Here is an 18,421-nt window from a genome sequence, read left to right as displayed (position 1 = left end):
ACTCAGCATGATTATTGTGGGACTCATCCATGTACAAATAGTTCATGTCTTTTTCTTCAAATAGCTAGTTTTCAACAACCCTCTTTCAAAGATTCAAAATTCTAATAAAAAAGGACTTTAAATAATACTCCTTCAAAAATGGAATTGTGGGGGAGCAGATGTGGCTCAAACAGTTGGGTGCCTGCCTCCCACATGGGAGGTCCCACGTTCAGTTCCCATTGCCTCCTAAAGAACGGCAAGTAAGACAGCGCACTGATGTGAAGGGCTGGTGTGGCGAGCTGGCACGAGATGATTAAATGAGGTATCACAAGGAGCAGACACAATGAGAGGCATAACAAGCAGGGAGTGGATGTGACTCAAGTGATTGGGTGCCTCCCTCCCACACTGGGAGGTCCCGGGTTCAGTTCCCGGTGCCTCCTAAAAGATGACAAGCAGACACAGAGAGCACAAAATGAACAGACATTGAGAACAGACAGCAAGTGCAAACAATGAGGTGGGGGAGGAGGGAGAAATAAACAAGTCTTTTTTAAAAAAATGGAATTGTGTATGCAAAGATCAATGGTAATGAGTCATTTTTAAAAATAACATTTTACATACATTTCTTCTCCTAAATTAAAAAAAAAGGCCTGTATATATTTAAGTATCCTAGTAGTACTTCAGAGTCTAAATCAAATATTAAAATAAAAAAAATAAACTTTTAAAAACCAGGAACAGATTTTGTATACTATAAAATTTCGACTATTTTCTCTGTATTCAAGAGTGATCCATTAAATAAATAAATACATAAATAAAAGAAGGGACCCCCCCCAAAAAGAGTGATCCATGATTAAACTAGGTTTAAAAAAGCATTAAGCAAATTTAGGCCTGCTATTGTTGTCTAATGCCTACATCTAACCATTCAAACCATTTGATTTCAGGCTCTATCTGCAAAGTAAATGTTGCTGAAGACACACTCTATGTTCTATGTTCTTTTTATAAAATATAAATGATTTTATTTAGACATATACATTACAGGACATTTTAGAATCAAATGAATAATTTTTTGTGTGCAAAACAAACATGATTGATAGTTTTTATTCATGCTGAACAGTTTTAGCCTTTGTAACACTACTCTTCTAAATACAAAATCTATAAATGTAATAGTTAACTGACAGAACCTATTTATCATATAAAAACTCACTTTAAAAGTAATCACATTTGCACTGTCTTTAAGTACAGAATTTTTTAATGCTGTAGTTAAAACTGCATATGGTTGTCCCAAGTAATTCTATAGGGAAACAGAAATGATCTTTTAAAATAACAAATGCCTATCTATCAAGATTAAAACCATGTTATACCTTACTGGTGAGTTTCCTCATTCAGTCCCCTATATTTTAGATTTAAATGGAGTGCAGAATGAGAAAAAGGGCAAAGAAGGAGGAGAAAAATTACCTGTTTTCCTAGTTTTCTAACTGTAAACCAGTGTTCTTTATAATTGCATATAAATGATCTTTCATTTCTAGAAAAAGAAGGATACATATACAATATTAAGGTGAAATATTAAGAGTTCATATGCATTTAGTTTGTCTACTAGCAAGTAGTATACAAAATTTCCAACAATTTAGGAATAAATTTACAGTTATGTATCACTGATTTTTTAAATTACAAAACTATAAATCTCTCTACAGAAGAGCAGTGATGCCATGCTGGCATCAAATACCAAGCAAGAATCAGCAATGTGCTGCCAGAGACACTGAGATGTTATGAAGGCTCAGAGGGCAGATGTTCATGGACATGCCCCAAAGGTGAAATAGGAAGTCTGAGGGAATAAAATAGGAAACATCAAAACAAAAGCATTCAAAATGTATTTTCCTCTAAGAAGCTATAACTTCAAAAATCAAACTTGGATGAAAAATGTAGGAAAAGCAAAATAAAGACTTACATAGGATCGATCCTGAGCCTTTGATACTCTGGGCTGTTGAACAGAATTAGTTCTAAACCCCAAACTTTCAAGGCATTGCTTATAACCTGTTAAAAAAAAAAAACAGCAACTTTTCATAAGCTAAACCTTTCAATTCCAAACTAGTGTAGCCATGTAATTTGTGTAAACAGTTATACTGCATATATAAATTTATCCAGAAGCCATGGTTTAAAAAAACTGTGTGTACAAACCTATATTACTAAATCCGTGTTATACACACACAGCATTAATAGAGTACTTTTCTTTTCTTTTTTTTTAAAAGATTTATTTTTTATTTATTTCTCTCCCCTTCCCCACCCCAGCTGCCTGATCTCTGTGTCCATTCACTCTGTGTCTGCTTGTATTCTTGTCAGCAGCACCTGGAATCTGTGTCTCATTTTGTTGCGTCATCTCACTGCATCAGCTCTCCATGTGCGCGGTGCCATTCCTGGGCAGGCTGTGCTTTTTTTGTGCTAGGCGGCTCTCCTTATGGGGCGCACTCCTTGCAAGTGGGGCTCCCTTACGTGGGGGACACCCCTGCGTGGCATGGCACTCCTTGTGCATATCAGTACTGCGCATGGGCCAGCTCATCACATGGGTCAGGAGGCCCTGGGTTTGAACCGTGGACCTCCCATGTGGTAGACAGATGCCCTATCCCTTGGGCCAAATCCGCTTCCCAGAGTACTTTTTATTTATTTTATTTTTATTTATTTATTTATTTGCACTGGGTGGCTCTCCTTACAGGGCGTACTCCTTGAGCATGGGGCTCCCCTGCATGGGGGACATCCTTGTGTGGCATGGCGCTCCTTGCGCACATCAGCACTGCGCGTGGACCAGCTCATCAGATGGGTCAGGAGGCCCTGGGTTTGAACCCTGGACCTCCCATGTGGTAGGCAGATGCTCTATCTGTTGAGCCAAATCTGCTTCCCCAGAGTACTTTTTATACTAGCTTTCAGAGACATTCCAGAAAAACCACACAATTCCTAGATAAAACTGCCTCCAAAATCCAGATGCATATTCTATCCGGTTTTAAATGCTATTCTTAAAATTTGTCCACTACACACATCTGATAACTTGGCTGCCGTGGGTGCTGCATTAGAAAAGGTATATTCAACTTACTACCTGCAATGCTGATAATAATGGTAATTATATGCTTATTAAAAGGAGTTCTCCTAGGGATTTAAACTGAAGAACTCATAGATTTTAAACTTCTTTGATTATGGGTTTATGGTTTACAGAAAAAACAAAAAGAAAACCTGGGTATTTTGAACTCTCAGAGAAAAGGGGATTTTCTGAAAATTCATCATCTACCCCAAGGTAACCACAAAAAAGCAAATGGATCAGGAACTAGTATGGACAAAAGTGAAGCCAATGTTGTGAGCAAATGTGACTCAGCACCAAGAGCAGCACTGTACAGAAAGGAATGGCAAGTGCTGGGCCTGCTCTGACCTCTGATCAACCTAGCCCTGCAGCAGCCATTACTTCTAACAGCACAGTGACGCACGAGATGGACATGCTGGTGAATGAGGAGCCCATGAAGCTACTACAAAGGGAATATTAAAAAAGAGCATTTTGAAAGAACTCTGGGTACATCTCACAGGTCATCTTGTAAGAAACAGAATGAAAGGCACACAGGTAAGAGAAAAGAATCTCACAAGTATGTATACGTTTGTATGCACATATATACACACACAGACACAAACACACACTCCTCCATAAAATTCAAGGGGAGTTATACATTTAAAAATACAAAACAAAAACAACAGACCATAATAAAGGAATTCAAACCTGGTAAGCTAATTTAGATGGAAGGTAGCATATTTTCTCAAATTTATCCAAGAGATAGTATGTTTGAAATATTGTAACTTACTTGAACAAAAGTTATTTAGCCTTCAGATGCAAACTTAGTAATTTCCCTCAAAAAGAAAATTTTAAAAGGCCCTACTCTAAAATGAAGATTCTAGAAGCCTAATTTTCATAATTATCTATAAAAATCTAGGTGATTTCTGGGACACTACCCATTTTAATTGCATACTCCATAAACACAGACAATGGGAGGAACTTCCAAATACTACATCATTACAGTGACTGTGAAAAGCTGTCAAGAGATACTCCATAGCAGCCAAACCCTGAGCACAGTACCTGGCACATAAACAACACTGCTTACCTGAATAGAGAAAAAACCGCTGTCATCCATATTTCCAGAAGGCTGCTATTTAATTTTCATAGGTAGTGAAGCAGGTGGGGGGCAGGGAGAAAAGGATAAAAACTGTCATTAGTGTGCATATTTAAAAATTGTATCTCATGTATTCCTGTTTACAAAGTCAAGAGCAGAGTTAAAATTAACAAGTCAGATTCCCAAAGTAAGATTGGCTCATCCTTTCCTAAATAGTTCCCTCATAAAAGATAAAATGAATGAAATTAGGCCATGTTTTCTGGATTCAAATTCTCTCAAGAGGAAGAGTTATAAAGGGAATCTAGTGAGCTTACAATCAATACCTGTAAAAATGTGCGATAGTCTTCACTGGTAACTCCTCCTTCTGCCATTCTCATCCTCTCTTCTTCGTCCAGCTGATGTGCAATGGAGGATAATTCCACAGGGCTAAAATATTCCCCTTGCAACAGATTATTCAGGCAATGTTGAGCACAAAGTGAGCCTTCTTGCTAATATTTCCAAAAGAGAAATTCAAAAGTGATTTGTTAAACAGAATTTGTATAGTACCTTCCCCTAAACAGGAGTTTAATCATTTAAGTTTTAAACACAAAGTGAGCCTTATCTTTCAGACAAGCATGATTAACACAGGAACATGCATTTCATGTGTTAACATTTATTTTACAATTACATTAACGAAATTACAATTACTTAGCTACAGCGTTGAAGAACTTAAGAATGATTTAAATATTATCTATCAAATACAAAAAAATCCCACATTTCACTAAAAACTACTCTGTAAAAAAAATTTAGCAATTCTAATTTTCAGTGTCTAAAATGAATTTATCTTTGGGGATTCCATAGCAAATTATGACGCTAAGGGGGAATTTCAATCCCTAGAACACTTGTTCTTTTAACAAGACACTCTATTCAGTCCACAAGCTTGTCCACAGAATTTCAAATCTCAAGAACTGGGATAAAGGTGAGAAAAATTGTTTTATGTTAATGAAGACAATGTTGTTTTCTTGGGCTTGCCCTAAAAGAATGGAGACTCATGGGCAGGTGATATCTTGGCATGCCTTTTTTTGTAAGATGATGGTAGATGAGAGAACCCTTTTTTCTTCTATTACTCTATATATTATTTCTTTTCCACAATAAGGTTGATTCCCTTCACCCCACCTGTGTAACACTGTGCAATTTGTTTTGAACTATGTTGCACCGTAAGTGGGGACCACAAAGAGTACCACCATGCAAGACAATCTTTCTGATGCATCAAATTTTCTAGAAACAAAATTCGGGTGTTGAAAAAGATATAGGCTATATGTGTATGATGGATTTGGAAGGGAACATTTAGACAGTCTGAGTGGAAAATAAACAAGGGGTTGAGGTAAGTTTACCTTCATATTTAAATGAGGAATAGGCCACAGTCACAATGGGGAGAGAAGACTTCTTCGTCTCCACCTCTTTTTCCTTCTACCTGTCTTCCTACTGCCAAAAAGCAACTGCCACTGAATAATATAATGTGAACTGAAGGAATGTACGGTTCTATTTTATTCTATTGGAAAATGGTCAAGACAAACAAGCACAGCACAAAAGAGGATAGCTAAATAGCTAAAAACACAGAAAGGTGCTCAGCTTTATTAATCATCAGGAAAATGTATATAAAAACCGTAATGCTTTACACAATCCTTGGAATGGTTAAATTGTTAGGGAAGATATACAAATATCGAAACTCTTATGTAACATTGGTTGAAGTGAAATTTATTATAGCTACTTTGGAAAACTTCTTGGGAGTATATACTATACTCCAAGCTTAACATATATACCTTTTGGCCAAGATGGTAGCATAATATGCTCCAGGGTGCTGCTCCCCTCTCAGAATCTTTGAACAACTAGCACAAAGTGGAAAAGCCATCTTCCTCAAAAGTACAGAAACAGTTACAGGGTTGTAGTAACTGGGCAAGTGACAAATCAAGAAAATACAGCTTTAAAGACAGTAGAAGTTCAGGGCAGGCTTACTGACCTCTCTCCCAGCCCTTTCCCAGAGTAGTATGGAAGCAGCCTGTACTCCCACTAGGGTCCCTGACCTTGTTCCAGAGGAAGCAGAGTAAACCCAATGTGCATAATGGGGTGCCTGTGTATCAGTGCCATCTATTGGGTGGCATCCTGAGGCTGAATCAAGAAACTCATCTTGGGCTAGACCTCTCAGAATGTGTACTGCAGGCAGAAGCAACTTGCAGATAGTTAAAGCAGTATAAGAAACAATTAAGTCAAAGTGGTCTGGGGCAAAGATTTACCTGCTTTAAGTCATCCATTACAGCACCATGGAGGGGAGAAAGTCATTTTCAGATAATATAGAGGGGGCATTCAATTCTTGTAAATGGGGGAAATCCTAAGGTCAGGAACAAGCACAAGCCCAGGCAAGATGCGGGATCAGAAAAGATGGAGAGGACTTCTTGTTTGCTTCAGGCTGAGCTTGAAAGGAGGGTTATCTCTGACATACAGCACCAGCCAATGCAGGACCAATTTGCAAAGACCACGGAGGCGTTTTTTTGAGTTGATTTGTTTGTGTTAGCTCCTGGCACTCAAGGAAATCTCTGGCATATCATTAGCTGGATACAAACTTAAGGAATATAGCTCAGGGACTAAATCCCACTTTTAAATATTAAAATATACAGTGTGCAACGAAAGATTACAAAGAAACAGGAAATGAAGGTCCAAAGGAACAGTATAAAACTCCAGACTCCAGAAACCAGAAACCATCAAGAAAGATGATCAGGGAAACGGCCCAGTGGTTAGGGCGTCCGTCTACCACATGGGAGGTCTGCGGTTCAAACCCCGGGCTTTCTTTTTTTTTTTTTTTTTTAAAGATTTTATTTATTTATTTAATTTCCCCCCCTCCCCTGGTTGTCTGTTCTTGGTGTCTATTTGCTGCGTCTTGTTTCTTTGTCCGCTTCTATTGTCATCAGCGGCACGGGAAGTGTGGGCGGTGCCATTCCTGGGCAGGCTGCTCTTTCTTTTCACGCTGGGCGGCTTTCCTCACAGGCGCACTCCTTGCGCGTGGGGCTCCCCCACGTGGGGGACACCCTTGCGTGGCAAGGCACTCCTTGCGCGCATCAGCACTGCGCACGGCCAGCTCCACACGGGTCAAGGAGGCCCGGGGCTTGAACCGCGGACCTCCCATATGGTAGACGGACGCCCTAACCACTGGGCCAAAGTCCGTTTCCCAGCCCCGGGCTTTCTTGACCCGTGTGGAGCTGGCCCATGCGCAGTGCTGATGCACACAAGGAGTGCCGCCCCACAGCAGGGTGTCCCCCGCGTAGGGGAGCCCCATGCGCGGGGAGTGCGTCCATAAGGAGAGCCGCCCAGCGAGAAAGAAAGTGCAGCCTGCCCAGGAATGGCGCTGCCCACACTTCCCGTGCTGCTGACGACAACAGAAGCAGACAAAGAAACAAGACGCTGCAAATAGACACAGAGAACAGACAACCAGGGGAGGGGGGGAGTTAAATAAATAAATAAATCTTTAAAAAAAAAAAAAAAAGATGATCAGATTTTGGATACACAGCACAGAGATTTTTAAAAAATGATCCTCAATATGCAAATAAAAGAAAACAGAGAGAAAGAACTAAAGGATATCAGGAAAACAATTAAGGAATAATAAGAGAAGCCCAATAAAGAGATAGCAATTTTAAAAAGAAACCAAACAGAACTATTGGAGTTGAAGACCAGAATAATTGAAATGAAAAACTGCTTAGTGGGTTTCAACAACAGACTGGACCTGGCATGAAAAAGAATCAGTAAACTCAAAGACCAAACAAATGAAATTACTCAGGCTGAGGAAGAGAAAGAAAAAGAATGTTTAAAGTAGAAAATAGAGGGAAACGGATGTGGCTCAACCAACTGGGCTCCCGTCTACTATACAGGAGGTCCAGGGTTCGATGCCCACTGCCTCTTGGTGAGGGCAAGCTGGCCCACACGGTAAGCTGGCCCATGCGGAGTGCCAGCCCATATGGGAATGTGGCCCCGCACAGGAAAGCTGCCCTGCGTGGGAATGCCACCTCACGCAGGAAAAGCCGCCCCACACAGGAGTGCCACCAATGCAGAGAGCTAGCACAGCAAGATGACGCAGTAAGAGACACAGAGGAGAGAAAAATAAGACATAGCAGAACAGGGGAGCTGAGGTGGCGCAAGTAAGTAATCACCTCTCTCCCACTCCAGAGGGTCCCAGGTTCAGTTCCCGGAGCTGCCTAATGAGAATACAAGCAGACAAAGAACACACAGCAAATGGACAGAGAGAGCAGATGATGGGGGTAAAAAGGGTGGAGAAATAAATAGAAACCTTTTTTTTTTTTTTCAAGTAGAAAATAGAACCTAAGAGATCTGTATAATATCACTAAGGATACTAATATACACATTACGGGAGCTCCAGAAGGAGAAGAGAGAGAAAGAATATTCAAAGAAATAAATCACAGAAAATATCCCAAATTTAATGAAAACATGAACATTCATGGTCAAGAATCCCAGAGAACGCCATACAGGATAAACTCAGTGAGAACTGCACTCCCATGCAGAGTGCTGGCCCATGGACAGCTGGAGTAGCAAGATGACCCAACAAAAAAAGAGACAGAGAGAAGAGACAATAAGAGATGCAGAAGACCTGGGAGCTGAGGTGGTACAAGAGATTGAGCACCTCTCTCCCACTCCGGAAGGTCCCAGGATCGGTTCCCAGAGCCACCTAATGAGAATACAAGCAGACACAGAAGAACACACAGTAAATGGACACAGAGAGCAGACAATGGTGGGGGGAGGGAGAAATAAATCTTAAAAAAAAAGAGGGCGAGATTAAGACATTCCCATCATTCCCATATAAACAAAAGCTTACATAGTATGTTACCATGAAGCCTGCCCTACAAGTAATGCTAAAGGGAGCTCTTCAGACTGAAAGGAAAGCACACTGGACAGTGGATCAAAGTAGGGTAAAGGAAGACTACTAGTAAAAGTAATCATACGGTGCCCTGGTTTGTGCCTTTTGTGGACCCAAGAAAATCCTGTTCTTAAGCTAAGCCATTCCTGTGCATGTACACCTATTATATGTGGGGTCTTTTGATTAGAGTCAGTTAAGTGACCTTTTGATTAGATCACTTCAGTTAAGGGCCTTTGGTTAGACTGCAGGACCCAGGGTGGGTCTTAATCCTTTCCTGGAGTCCTATACAAACAGAGGAGAGAGGAGATGAAGAGCTGCCATTTTACCCTGCCATGTGAGAGAGAATTCCAGGATCACCTGCAGCTGCAAAAAAAGACAAAGAAACCCAGAGAAAGTAAGCCTGGAGGAGAAGACAGAGACCAGTCACCATTTTGCCTTGCCATGTGGTAGGAATCCAGGATTGCCAACAGCTGACCTTTGGTGAGACAACATTTCTGATGATGCCTTGATGTGGACATTTTCACAGTCTTGGAACTAAAAGTTTCTACCTTAATAAGTTCTCATTATAAAAGCCAACACATTTCTGGTATTTTGCATTGGCAACTTTAGCAAACTAAGACATATGTGTGTAATTAAAAATATCCGTATTACTGTATTGTATTTTTTGGTATGTAATACCACTTTTTACTTCTTACAGATTCTAAAATGCAAATGCCTAGATAATAATAATAAACCTATGGTTTTGGATATACAGCATATAAAGATATAATTTGTAACAAGTACAACAAAAAAGTGGGGGTTGGAGGTGTACAGGAACAAAGCATATGCATGCTCTTAAAGCTTAATTATTTCTGACTCAAACATCATTGTTTCAGATTCAGGATGTTAAATTTAAGGCCCAAAGTAACCAAAGAAAATAAATGAAAAATATATCCAGAAAGAAATAAGAAGGGACTTAAAATGGTAACTAAAAAAAAACAAAAACAAAAAAAACCGAAATAAATGTGTAAGTAGTCAATAATGCAATAATGGAAAAATTGAGAATCAGAAAAGGTGTAAGATTTACAAAGACCAAATAGCAAAACCACAAAAGAAAGTCCTGCATTATCATTTGTTACTTTAACTATAAATGGATTAAACTCAGTCAAAAGACAGGGATTAGTAGAATGGACAAAAAAGCATGACACAAATATGTGCTGTGTGCAAAAGACTCACCTTAAATTCAAAGACACAAACAGAATGAAAGTGAAAAGATAGAAAAAATACACCATGCAAATAGTAACCAACAGATATATATCAGATAAAATAGACTTTAAGTAAAAAACTGTTATGAGGCACAAAGAAGGTCACTATGTAATGATAGAGGGATCAATTCAACAAGAAGACATAACAATTATATATATGCACCAAATGGCAGAGCCCCAAAATATATGAAGCAAATATCGACAAATTTAAAGGTAGAAAAAAAAATTCTACATTAATAGTAGACTTCGATACACCTCTTTCAATAATGGATAGAACAATCTAGACAGAAGATCAATAAGGAAATAGGAAACTTGGATGATAATATAAACCAACTAGACCAAACAGACACTCAAGAGCAGCAGAATACGCGTTCTTCTTTGGTGCATATGGGTAATTCTCCAGGATAGACTGTATGTCAAGCCACAAAACAAGTCTTAATAAACTCAAAAATATTAAAATCATACAATGTAACTTCTCCAACAACAATGGAACAAAGCTAGAAATTAATGGGGGGAGAAATGGAAACTTCACGAATGCATGGAAATTAAACCACACCTTCTTCAACAATCAGTAAAAGTAGAAAGCACAAGAGAGATTATGAAATATCTTTAAGGCAAATAAAAATGAAAACACAACATATAAAAACTTAGGGGATATAGCACAGTCAGAACCGAGAGGGAAATTTATAGTTCTAAATGCTTATATCAAAAAGAAGAATAATCTCAAATCAGAAACCTAACCTCACAACTGAAGCATCTTGAAAAAGATGAGCAAAAGAAACCAAAGCAAGCAGGAGGAAAGAAATAAATATTAGAGTGGCAATAAACGAAATAAAGAATAAAGAAACCATAGAGAGAACCAACAAAACACAAGTTGGTTCCTTGAAAAGATCAATAAAATCAACACACCCTTAGCTACAAAAGAAAAAGGAGAGAGGATGCAATTAATTAAAATCAGAAATGAAAGGGGGCACATTATTTCTGACCCCACAAAAATAGAAAGGATTATAAAAGGGTACTTCTATGAACTGATCACCAACAAATGAGAAAACCTAGACGAAATGGACAAATTCCTAGAAATACACAAATTATTTATATTGACTCAAGTGGAAATAGAAGGTCTTAACAGGCCCCTAAGAGATTAGTATCAGTAATCAAAAACCCAGGAGCAGACGGATTCACTGGTGAATTTTACCAAACATTTTTTACCAAACATTCCAAGAATTGATATGAATCCTACTTAAACTCTTCTAAATATCAAAGAGAAGGGAAAACTTCCCAGCTCATTCTATGAAGCCACCATCATCCTAACACCAAAGCCAGATAAAAATAACATGAGAAAATTACAGCCCAATTTCCCCTATGAATGTAAATGCAAAAATCCTCAGCAAAATACCAGTAAGCTGAATTCAACAATACATTAGAAGAATTATATACCATGATCAAGTAGTATTTATCCCGGAATGCAAGGGTGGTCCAACATAAGAAAATCAACTGATGTAATATACTGCCTTAATAGAACAAAGGGAAAAAACTATGTGATCACCTCTGGGAAAAAAAGGCATTTGACAAAACCTAGCACCCTTTCTTGATAAAAAATATTTAAAAATCTAGAACTAGAAGGAAACCTCCTTGATATGATAAAGGGAAAGTACAAAAAAAGCCACTACTAACATCAAACTCAATGGTAAAAGACTGAAAGCTTTTAGGAACAAGACAAAGATGTCCACTGTCACCACTGTTCTTCAACACTGTACTGAAAGGTCAAACTACAGCAATCAGGCAAGCAAAAAAAAAAAAAAAAAACAAACAAAAACAAAAGAAAACACAGATAAATAGGATCTCATCAAAATTTTAAAATGGATGCAGATATGGCTCAAGTGGTTGAGTGCCTGCTTCCCACATGGGAGGTCCCAGGTTTGGTCCCCAGTGCTTCCTGAAAAAAATCAAACAAAACAAACAACAAGCAAACAAATGAAAAAACCAACTTAGGGGAGCTGATGTGGCTCAGTGGTTGAGAGCTGGCTTCCCACATGAGGTCCGGGGTTCAATTCCCAGCCCTGGTACCTAAAAAAACAAAAATTAAAAAATAAAAATAAAATCTTTTATGTACCAAAGAACTTCATCATGAAGTAAGAAGTCTATAGAAAGGGAGAAAATATTTGGAAGCCACATATCCAGTAATGGTTTAATCACATATCCAATTTTATATATATATATCCAAAATAGAGAAAGAAATCCTACAACTCAACAATAAAAGGACCACCCAGTTTAACAACAGGCAAAGACTTCAACAGAATCTTTCTAGAGAAGATTTAACAAATGCCACAAAATACATGAAAAGATGCTCAACATCTTTAGCCATTAGGGAAATGCAAATGAAAACCACAATGAGATACCATTTCACACTCACTAGAATGACTATTGCTTTTCCAGAAGATGTGGAGAAACAGCAACACTCACTCATGGTTGGTGGGAATGTAAAATGATACAGCCACTGGGAAAATAGTTTGGTAGTTCTTAAGAAATTTAAGCATAGAATTACCATAACACCTAGCAATTTCACTTCTATCCAAAAGAAATGAAAGGAGGAACTCAGACAGATATTTGCACAGTGATGTTCATCGTGACATTATTTACAATTGCCAAAGATGGAAGCCACCCAAGTATCCATCAAGGGATGAATGCATAAACAAAATGATGTGGTAGATACAAATGAAGGAGTATTATTCAGCCATAAAAGGGATTGAAGTTCTGAACATGTGACAACATGGATGATCCTTGAAGACATTATGTTGAGTGAAAAGCCATACACAAAAGAATACTGTATGATGTCACTGATATAAATAATTAGAATAAGCAAATTCATAGAGCCAGAAACTAAAATATAGGTTACCAGGGGCCAAGATGGGAGTAGGAAATGGAGAGTTCATGTTTAGTTAGTACAGAGATTTCTATTTGGGGTGATGGGTAAATTCTGGTAATGGATGGTGGTGATGCTATCAGAAACACTGTGAATGTAATTAACAGCACTGTATTATGTATTTGAATATGGTTAAATGTGGAAATTTTAGATTGTATCTACGTTGCTAAAATAAAATAAAATAAACATAGAAATGTACAATACAAATAGTGAACTCTAATGTAAACTATGGACTACAGTAGTACAATTATACTATTCTCTTATAAACTTCAACAGTTTCCACACTAGTGCAAAGTGTAAGTTACAGGAAAAACTTTGTGTAGAACAGAGGGGTATATAGGAACCTCTTATGTTCTGAATGATTTTTCTGTAAACCTACAACTTCTCTAATGATAAAAAATTATTAAAAACTAAAGCTCAACCTACACATAACCCTATGATCCAGCAATTCTCCTCCTAGGGACATAATGCAAGCAACAGAAATGCAAACATATGTTTATCGAAAGACGTGTATAAGATTGTCCATTGAAGCTTTACTCATAATGACTCTCAATTTGGAAACTTTTCAAATGTCCATCAGAGTAAAATGAAAAAATTACATTTACAAAGGAATATTATACAACGAGAATGGATTAACTATAGCCATGTTAAAGAAAAGAGGGCACACACAAAAGAGAACATGCTGTATGATTCCATTTACATAACCTCAAAAACAGGCAGAACTGGTGATGCTAGCACAACATTGTGAATTTAATACCACAAATTGTATATTTGAAAGTGGTTAAAATGGAAAATTTTATGTTGTATATATAATAACACAATAAAAATTTTTTTAAGGCAAAAATAATGCATAATCTTAGAATTTAGAGAGTTGTCACCCTTGCAGGAGTGGGGATAAGGGAGCTGAGGGAGAGTTAGTACATGAAAGAGGCATAAGGGGAGCTGCTATAATGCTGGTAAATATCTGTTATTTGATCTAAGTTTTGTTTATACGTGATTGTTCACTTTGTGGAAAAAAACATCGAGCAGTACTCAGATTTGTGTGCTCCTGTATGCATTACAATTTAAGAAAACACAAAAACGGGAGGCAGACTTGGCCCAATGGATAGGGCGTCTGCCTACCACATGGGAGGTCCAAGGTTCAAACCCCGGGCCTCCTTGACCCATGTAGAGCTGGCCCATGTGCAGTGCTGATGAGCGCAAGGAGTGCCGTGCCACGCAGGGGAGCCCCACATGCAAGGAGCGCGCCCCGTAAGGAGAGCCACCCAGCGCGAAAGAAAGTGCAGCCTGCCCATGAGCTGATGCAACAAGATGACGAAACAAAAAGAAACACAAATTCCCGGTGCCGCTGATAAGGATAGAAGCGGTCACAGAAGAACACACAGTGAATGGACACAGAGAGCAGGCAACTGGGGGTGAGGTGGGGTGAGAAATAAATAAATAATTCTTTAAACAACCAAAAAACCCCCACAAAAACCCAAACAACCAGAAAGCCTTTGCTAAGATACAGCTATTCTACACAATCAAGAGTAATCTAATATGTTGACCAGATACTGGATTTTCTTGGAACAATCCTGAAAAAAACGCATAAGGCTCGTGTTTCAGATACACAGAGAAGAACACAGAGGAGAGACAGCACCATTGACACAGCAAAGGCCCAGGAAGAGAGATGAGCCTGATAGTTTGAAGCTGAAAGGAACAGAGGAGCTGAGAAGCCCTGAGAGACAAGCCTTACATGAGCCCACAGCTGAGATCCGAAGAAGCTGGGACCACGGAGCCTTAAGAGGAAGGAGGAAGCCTGAACCCTCGCAGTCTTTGCCCACCATCTTGCTTCAACATATGGCAAGTGACTTTGGGTGATAAAGTTCCTCTTATGGTACCTTGAGTTGGACTTTTTAGGACCTTGTGACTGTAAGCTTCCACCCCAAGTAAATACCCTTTTAAAAGCCAAAAGGTTTCTGGTACTTTGCATCAGCACCCCTTTTGGCTAATACAAATGGAAACAAAAAAATGAAAACTGCTATAGAGCCCCTACCTGGCCTGCAGGGCCTAAACTATTGTTTACCTTATATAAACAATACCACACACATCTTAGATGCTGAAGGAACTCTCTTGATTCATTCAAATATTGAGCACTTACTATGTGTCAGACACTCATCTGGGCACTTGGGATATACTGGTGAACAATTGTTGAGTTTACATTCTAACTATCTGAGTACTCAAAATGACAACTCTGAAAATGGGGAAACCAATGCTCCAAGTGGAAGTGGTTTCAAGACCCTTTGAAGGCAAGTATCCCTACCTACATCTTTAGCTTCATGGCTAAAGATGGCTCTCTGGCTCTCCAAGCCTATGAACTAGCAAGTGTTAAAAGCATGTGTGTGGTGGTGGTGGTGGTGGGGTTGGGTGCTGGAAAGAGGAAGAGTGCTCTGGAAAACAGCATATTAAGCTCTTACAATCCCAGAATGGGCTGTGTACAAGCTTAAGGATGGGCCCCATGGTTAGTAATGCTTTCCACACTCTTGAAATATGCCTGAAGAACTTTAAATTTGTTAAAAGCCTAAGTGTTAGTGTAAGGTTATGTCGAGAAATGTATTCCTAAAGGATCTGTGCTGGGGGCTGGGCAGAGCCTTATCTTTAAATCTAGTGCCCAACTTCTTTTGGTCCCAAGGTTCAGTAGTTACCTTCAGGGAAAACTATCCCAAGCAGTAACAATCAACATTGTTAAAAATAATACATTATTTAGGAGAGTGGGTGCAGCAGAGGCTGAGTGCCTGCTTCCCCTTACAAGCTCCCAGGTTCAATACCTAATACCTCCTAATTGTTTAATTCTCATGGAGTTGTGAGTGAAACTGTTTAAAGTATTCATGTTGAAACATCTGTTTCCCCACCAAAGCCTTAAAAAATAAGTAAAAATATGTACATGAAGGGTTCCGTTCAACTTAATCTCCTTGGTCAAGCAACTAAATTTCTCTTGTCCAAGATTCATAAATCATGTCAATCAAGTCAAAAGACTTTAGTGGTAACTATACCCTGTGCCCTTCCTCCCCAACATGTAAAGACATTGACTCGAGTTCCAAAACTTTCTGAAATGTTTTCTATCAAAAACAGCATTCCACTTAAAACTGTTTAGACTTACAGAAGTCACCGTGCTTTTCGCCTCTATTTGATGGTCATGTGTGTACATATATGTGTATTTTTAAATGTCTTGGATAAGTGATCATTCACAACTACTTAATGAAACAAAAATCCTTTGTTCCTACTAAATAACACCCTCACCAGCAACCCTTTCCAAACACGAAACTCTTATGAAACAAGTTATCATTTGCCAAAGTAGTCCTGAGGAAGGTTTCACTCACACCTGAATGGCTTGATAATTGTATGCGAAAAAAGACAAGTTTCTGTTACCACGATGTAAAATAAATAAATAAAAAAATTTAAAGGGCAGGTACATAAATGTAAACGTATAAAATAAAAGGCTCAGGCAATTTTTTTTTAAAGAGACGAGTTTCTCCACATTCCACTAACAGTATCTTTAAGTGGGCGGTCACTCAAGAATCAAAGCAAGAACAAGCTGGGCGGACACCGCAACAAAATTATTCCAGTCCACTTCTAGTATCTAATAACTAAGCTGGTTCCGTAATCTGGAAAGATGAGGATACCCCAAGAAGCCAAACCGAAACATCCTGTAACAAAAACTCTTGTGACGACTTCCCTTCTTCGGGGCGCAGGGGTTTCCTCCTTCACTTCCCTAAGTTATCGGGCGCTACAAATGCACGAGTCAAGGTCCCTGGCCTCGGGACACTTACGGACCCAGAAGGGGAGAAAGATATCAACCCCAAAGATCTAAGTGTTGGGGGAGATCCCAATACAGAACTGAGGAGCCCAGGAAAGAAAAAGTTAATTCTGCCAAGACTGGAAGTGGCTTGGAGCGGGAAAGGGTCGAGGCAGGTTTCCGCGACTCTTGCTAGAATCTGGAAGAGTGGGCGAGGAGTGGGGAATGAATCCTCCAGTCGGCGGAGAAACGCAGAAGCCAACCACTCGGTGCCGTCCCCCAACCGGTGCCCGGAGGCGCACTCGGCCCCGCTCCCACTCTCTCCCGGCTCCCCGGAAATCCCGGGTTCTGGGCTGCTGGGGTTCCCAAACCAGGGACCTCTGGGACCGAGGGGGTGGCAGGGAAGCGTCCCTCCCCTGGCCGAGGAGGCGAGAGGCTCGGGGGGCGCCCCTCGCCCAGCGAAGCAGGGACGGGGGCGACTCAGGTCCCACCCAGCCCTCTGGGAGACGGCGAAATCACATCCCAAGCCCGCCACCGCGCCGAACGCGGGCACTCACCTTCTCGTGAAAGATGGACTCCATGTTTATTTGTCTGGAGCCAACGGCCCCCGCGCCGAACCAGCCCCCTCCAGCCCCGCCCCCCGGCCCCACCCCTCCGCCCACCCCGCTCCGCCCCGCCCCGCCCCTGCTCACGTGCCTAGCGCAGACCAATCACCTCCTGGGATGTAAGTCACGTGGCGCGAAGAGAGCGTGAACAGGCGGGCGGTAAAAGCGGGGACACGTGATCTTTGTAGCGCATCCTCCCAGCCCCCGATAGCCGGCTGGCTGGGTGTTCTGCAGCGCCCTCTATTGTGTGGCGGTTCTTTCCTTTTTTCCACCCTATAGCCTTCTGGACTCTGGTTAAGGACCGTGGGTTCTATGTTCTTTTTTCCTTTCAATGGTAAAGCACACTTTATTGTTTGTTTTCTGTTTGTCATATATGCATATAATATTTAGTAGCATCCTCCTCATCACCCACTGAAAACCTCATTGAGAAAAAGGCACCATTACATCACGCATTACCTAGCATTTGTGTAAAAATTATATTTATATAGTGCTTACTCTGGGCTAGACCTTCTAAGTGCTTTCTGTTTGTTAACTAATTTAATTACTGCAGGTTTTGAAGTAGGTATTACAGTTATCCCTATTTTACTCATGAGAAAACTGATCTCAGAGAAGTTAAGAATAGCACAATCTTCAAAAGTTAGCTAGTAAGTTGCCATGGTGGTTTCAAATCCAGGCAACCTGTTCTAGTGAAGAGACTCTGCTCCTGAAGACAATGCATCACTTGGGGGTCAACCGAAAAGTCCAGGAAAATGTTGGTTGATGAAACGGAAGGGGTAGGATAGGAACATATCTTGCCCACTGAAACCAGGTTAAGGAAGGTGTACACCTTTTAAGATCAGTGGGGAGCCATACAGAGTTT

General features: G+C 40.0%; 1 protein-coding gene across 6 annotated transcripts in view; it reads right to left on the bottom strand.

The window, feature by feature from the left end:
- The window catches only part of ATXN3 (ataxin 3), a 37,763-nt gene extending 20,141 nt beyond the window's left edge, over nucleotides 1-17,622 (bottom strand). For 2 of the 6 annotated variants that reach the window (XR_011648278.1, XR_011648279.1), the window contains exons 1-5: nucleotides 17,515-17,605; nucleotides 4,439-4,603; nucleotides 4,107-4,151; nucleotides 1,922-2,007; nucleotides 1,432-1,498 (exon numbers count right to left, since the gene is read on the bottom strand). Coding sequence is in view for 4 of the 6 variants with exons in the window: in XM_004475402.3 (XP_004475459.1) it covers nucleotides 1,432-1,498; nucleotides 1,922-2,007; nucleotides 4,107-4,151; nucleotides 4,439-4,603; nucleotides 17,515-17,538 (387 nt within the window). In the remaining 2 variants the exon portion in view is untranslated. Of the gene's footprint in view, nucleotides 1-1,431; nucleotides 1,499-1,921; nucleotides 2,008-4,106; nucleotides 4,152-4,438; nucleotides 4,604-12,247; nucleotides 12,327-17,514 lie in introns of all 6 variants that reach the window. The other 4 variants (XM_058292404.2, XM_071213724.1, XM_004475402.3 and 1 more) reach the window with 4 other exon arrangements.
- Between the last annotated feature and the right edge of the window lie 799 nt (nucleotides 17,623-18,421).

Source organism: Dasypus novemcinctus, chromosome 3, assembly GCF_030445035.2.
Source record: "Dasypus novemcinctus isolate mDasNov1 chromosome 3, mDasNov1.1.hap2, whole genome shotgun sequence".
Lineage (NCBI taxonomy): Eukaryota > Metazoa > Chordata > Mammalia > Cingulata > Dasypodidae > Dasypus > Dasypus novemcinctus.
The sequence above is the reverse complement of the archived record's forward strand: the minus strand, read 5'-3'. Positions and strand labels throughout refer to the sequence as shown.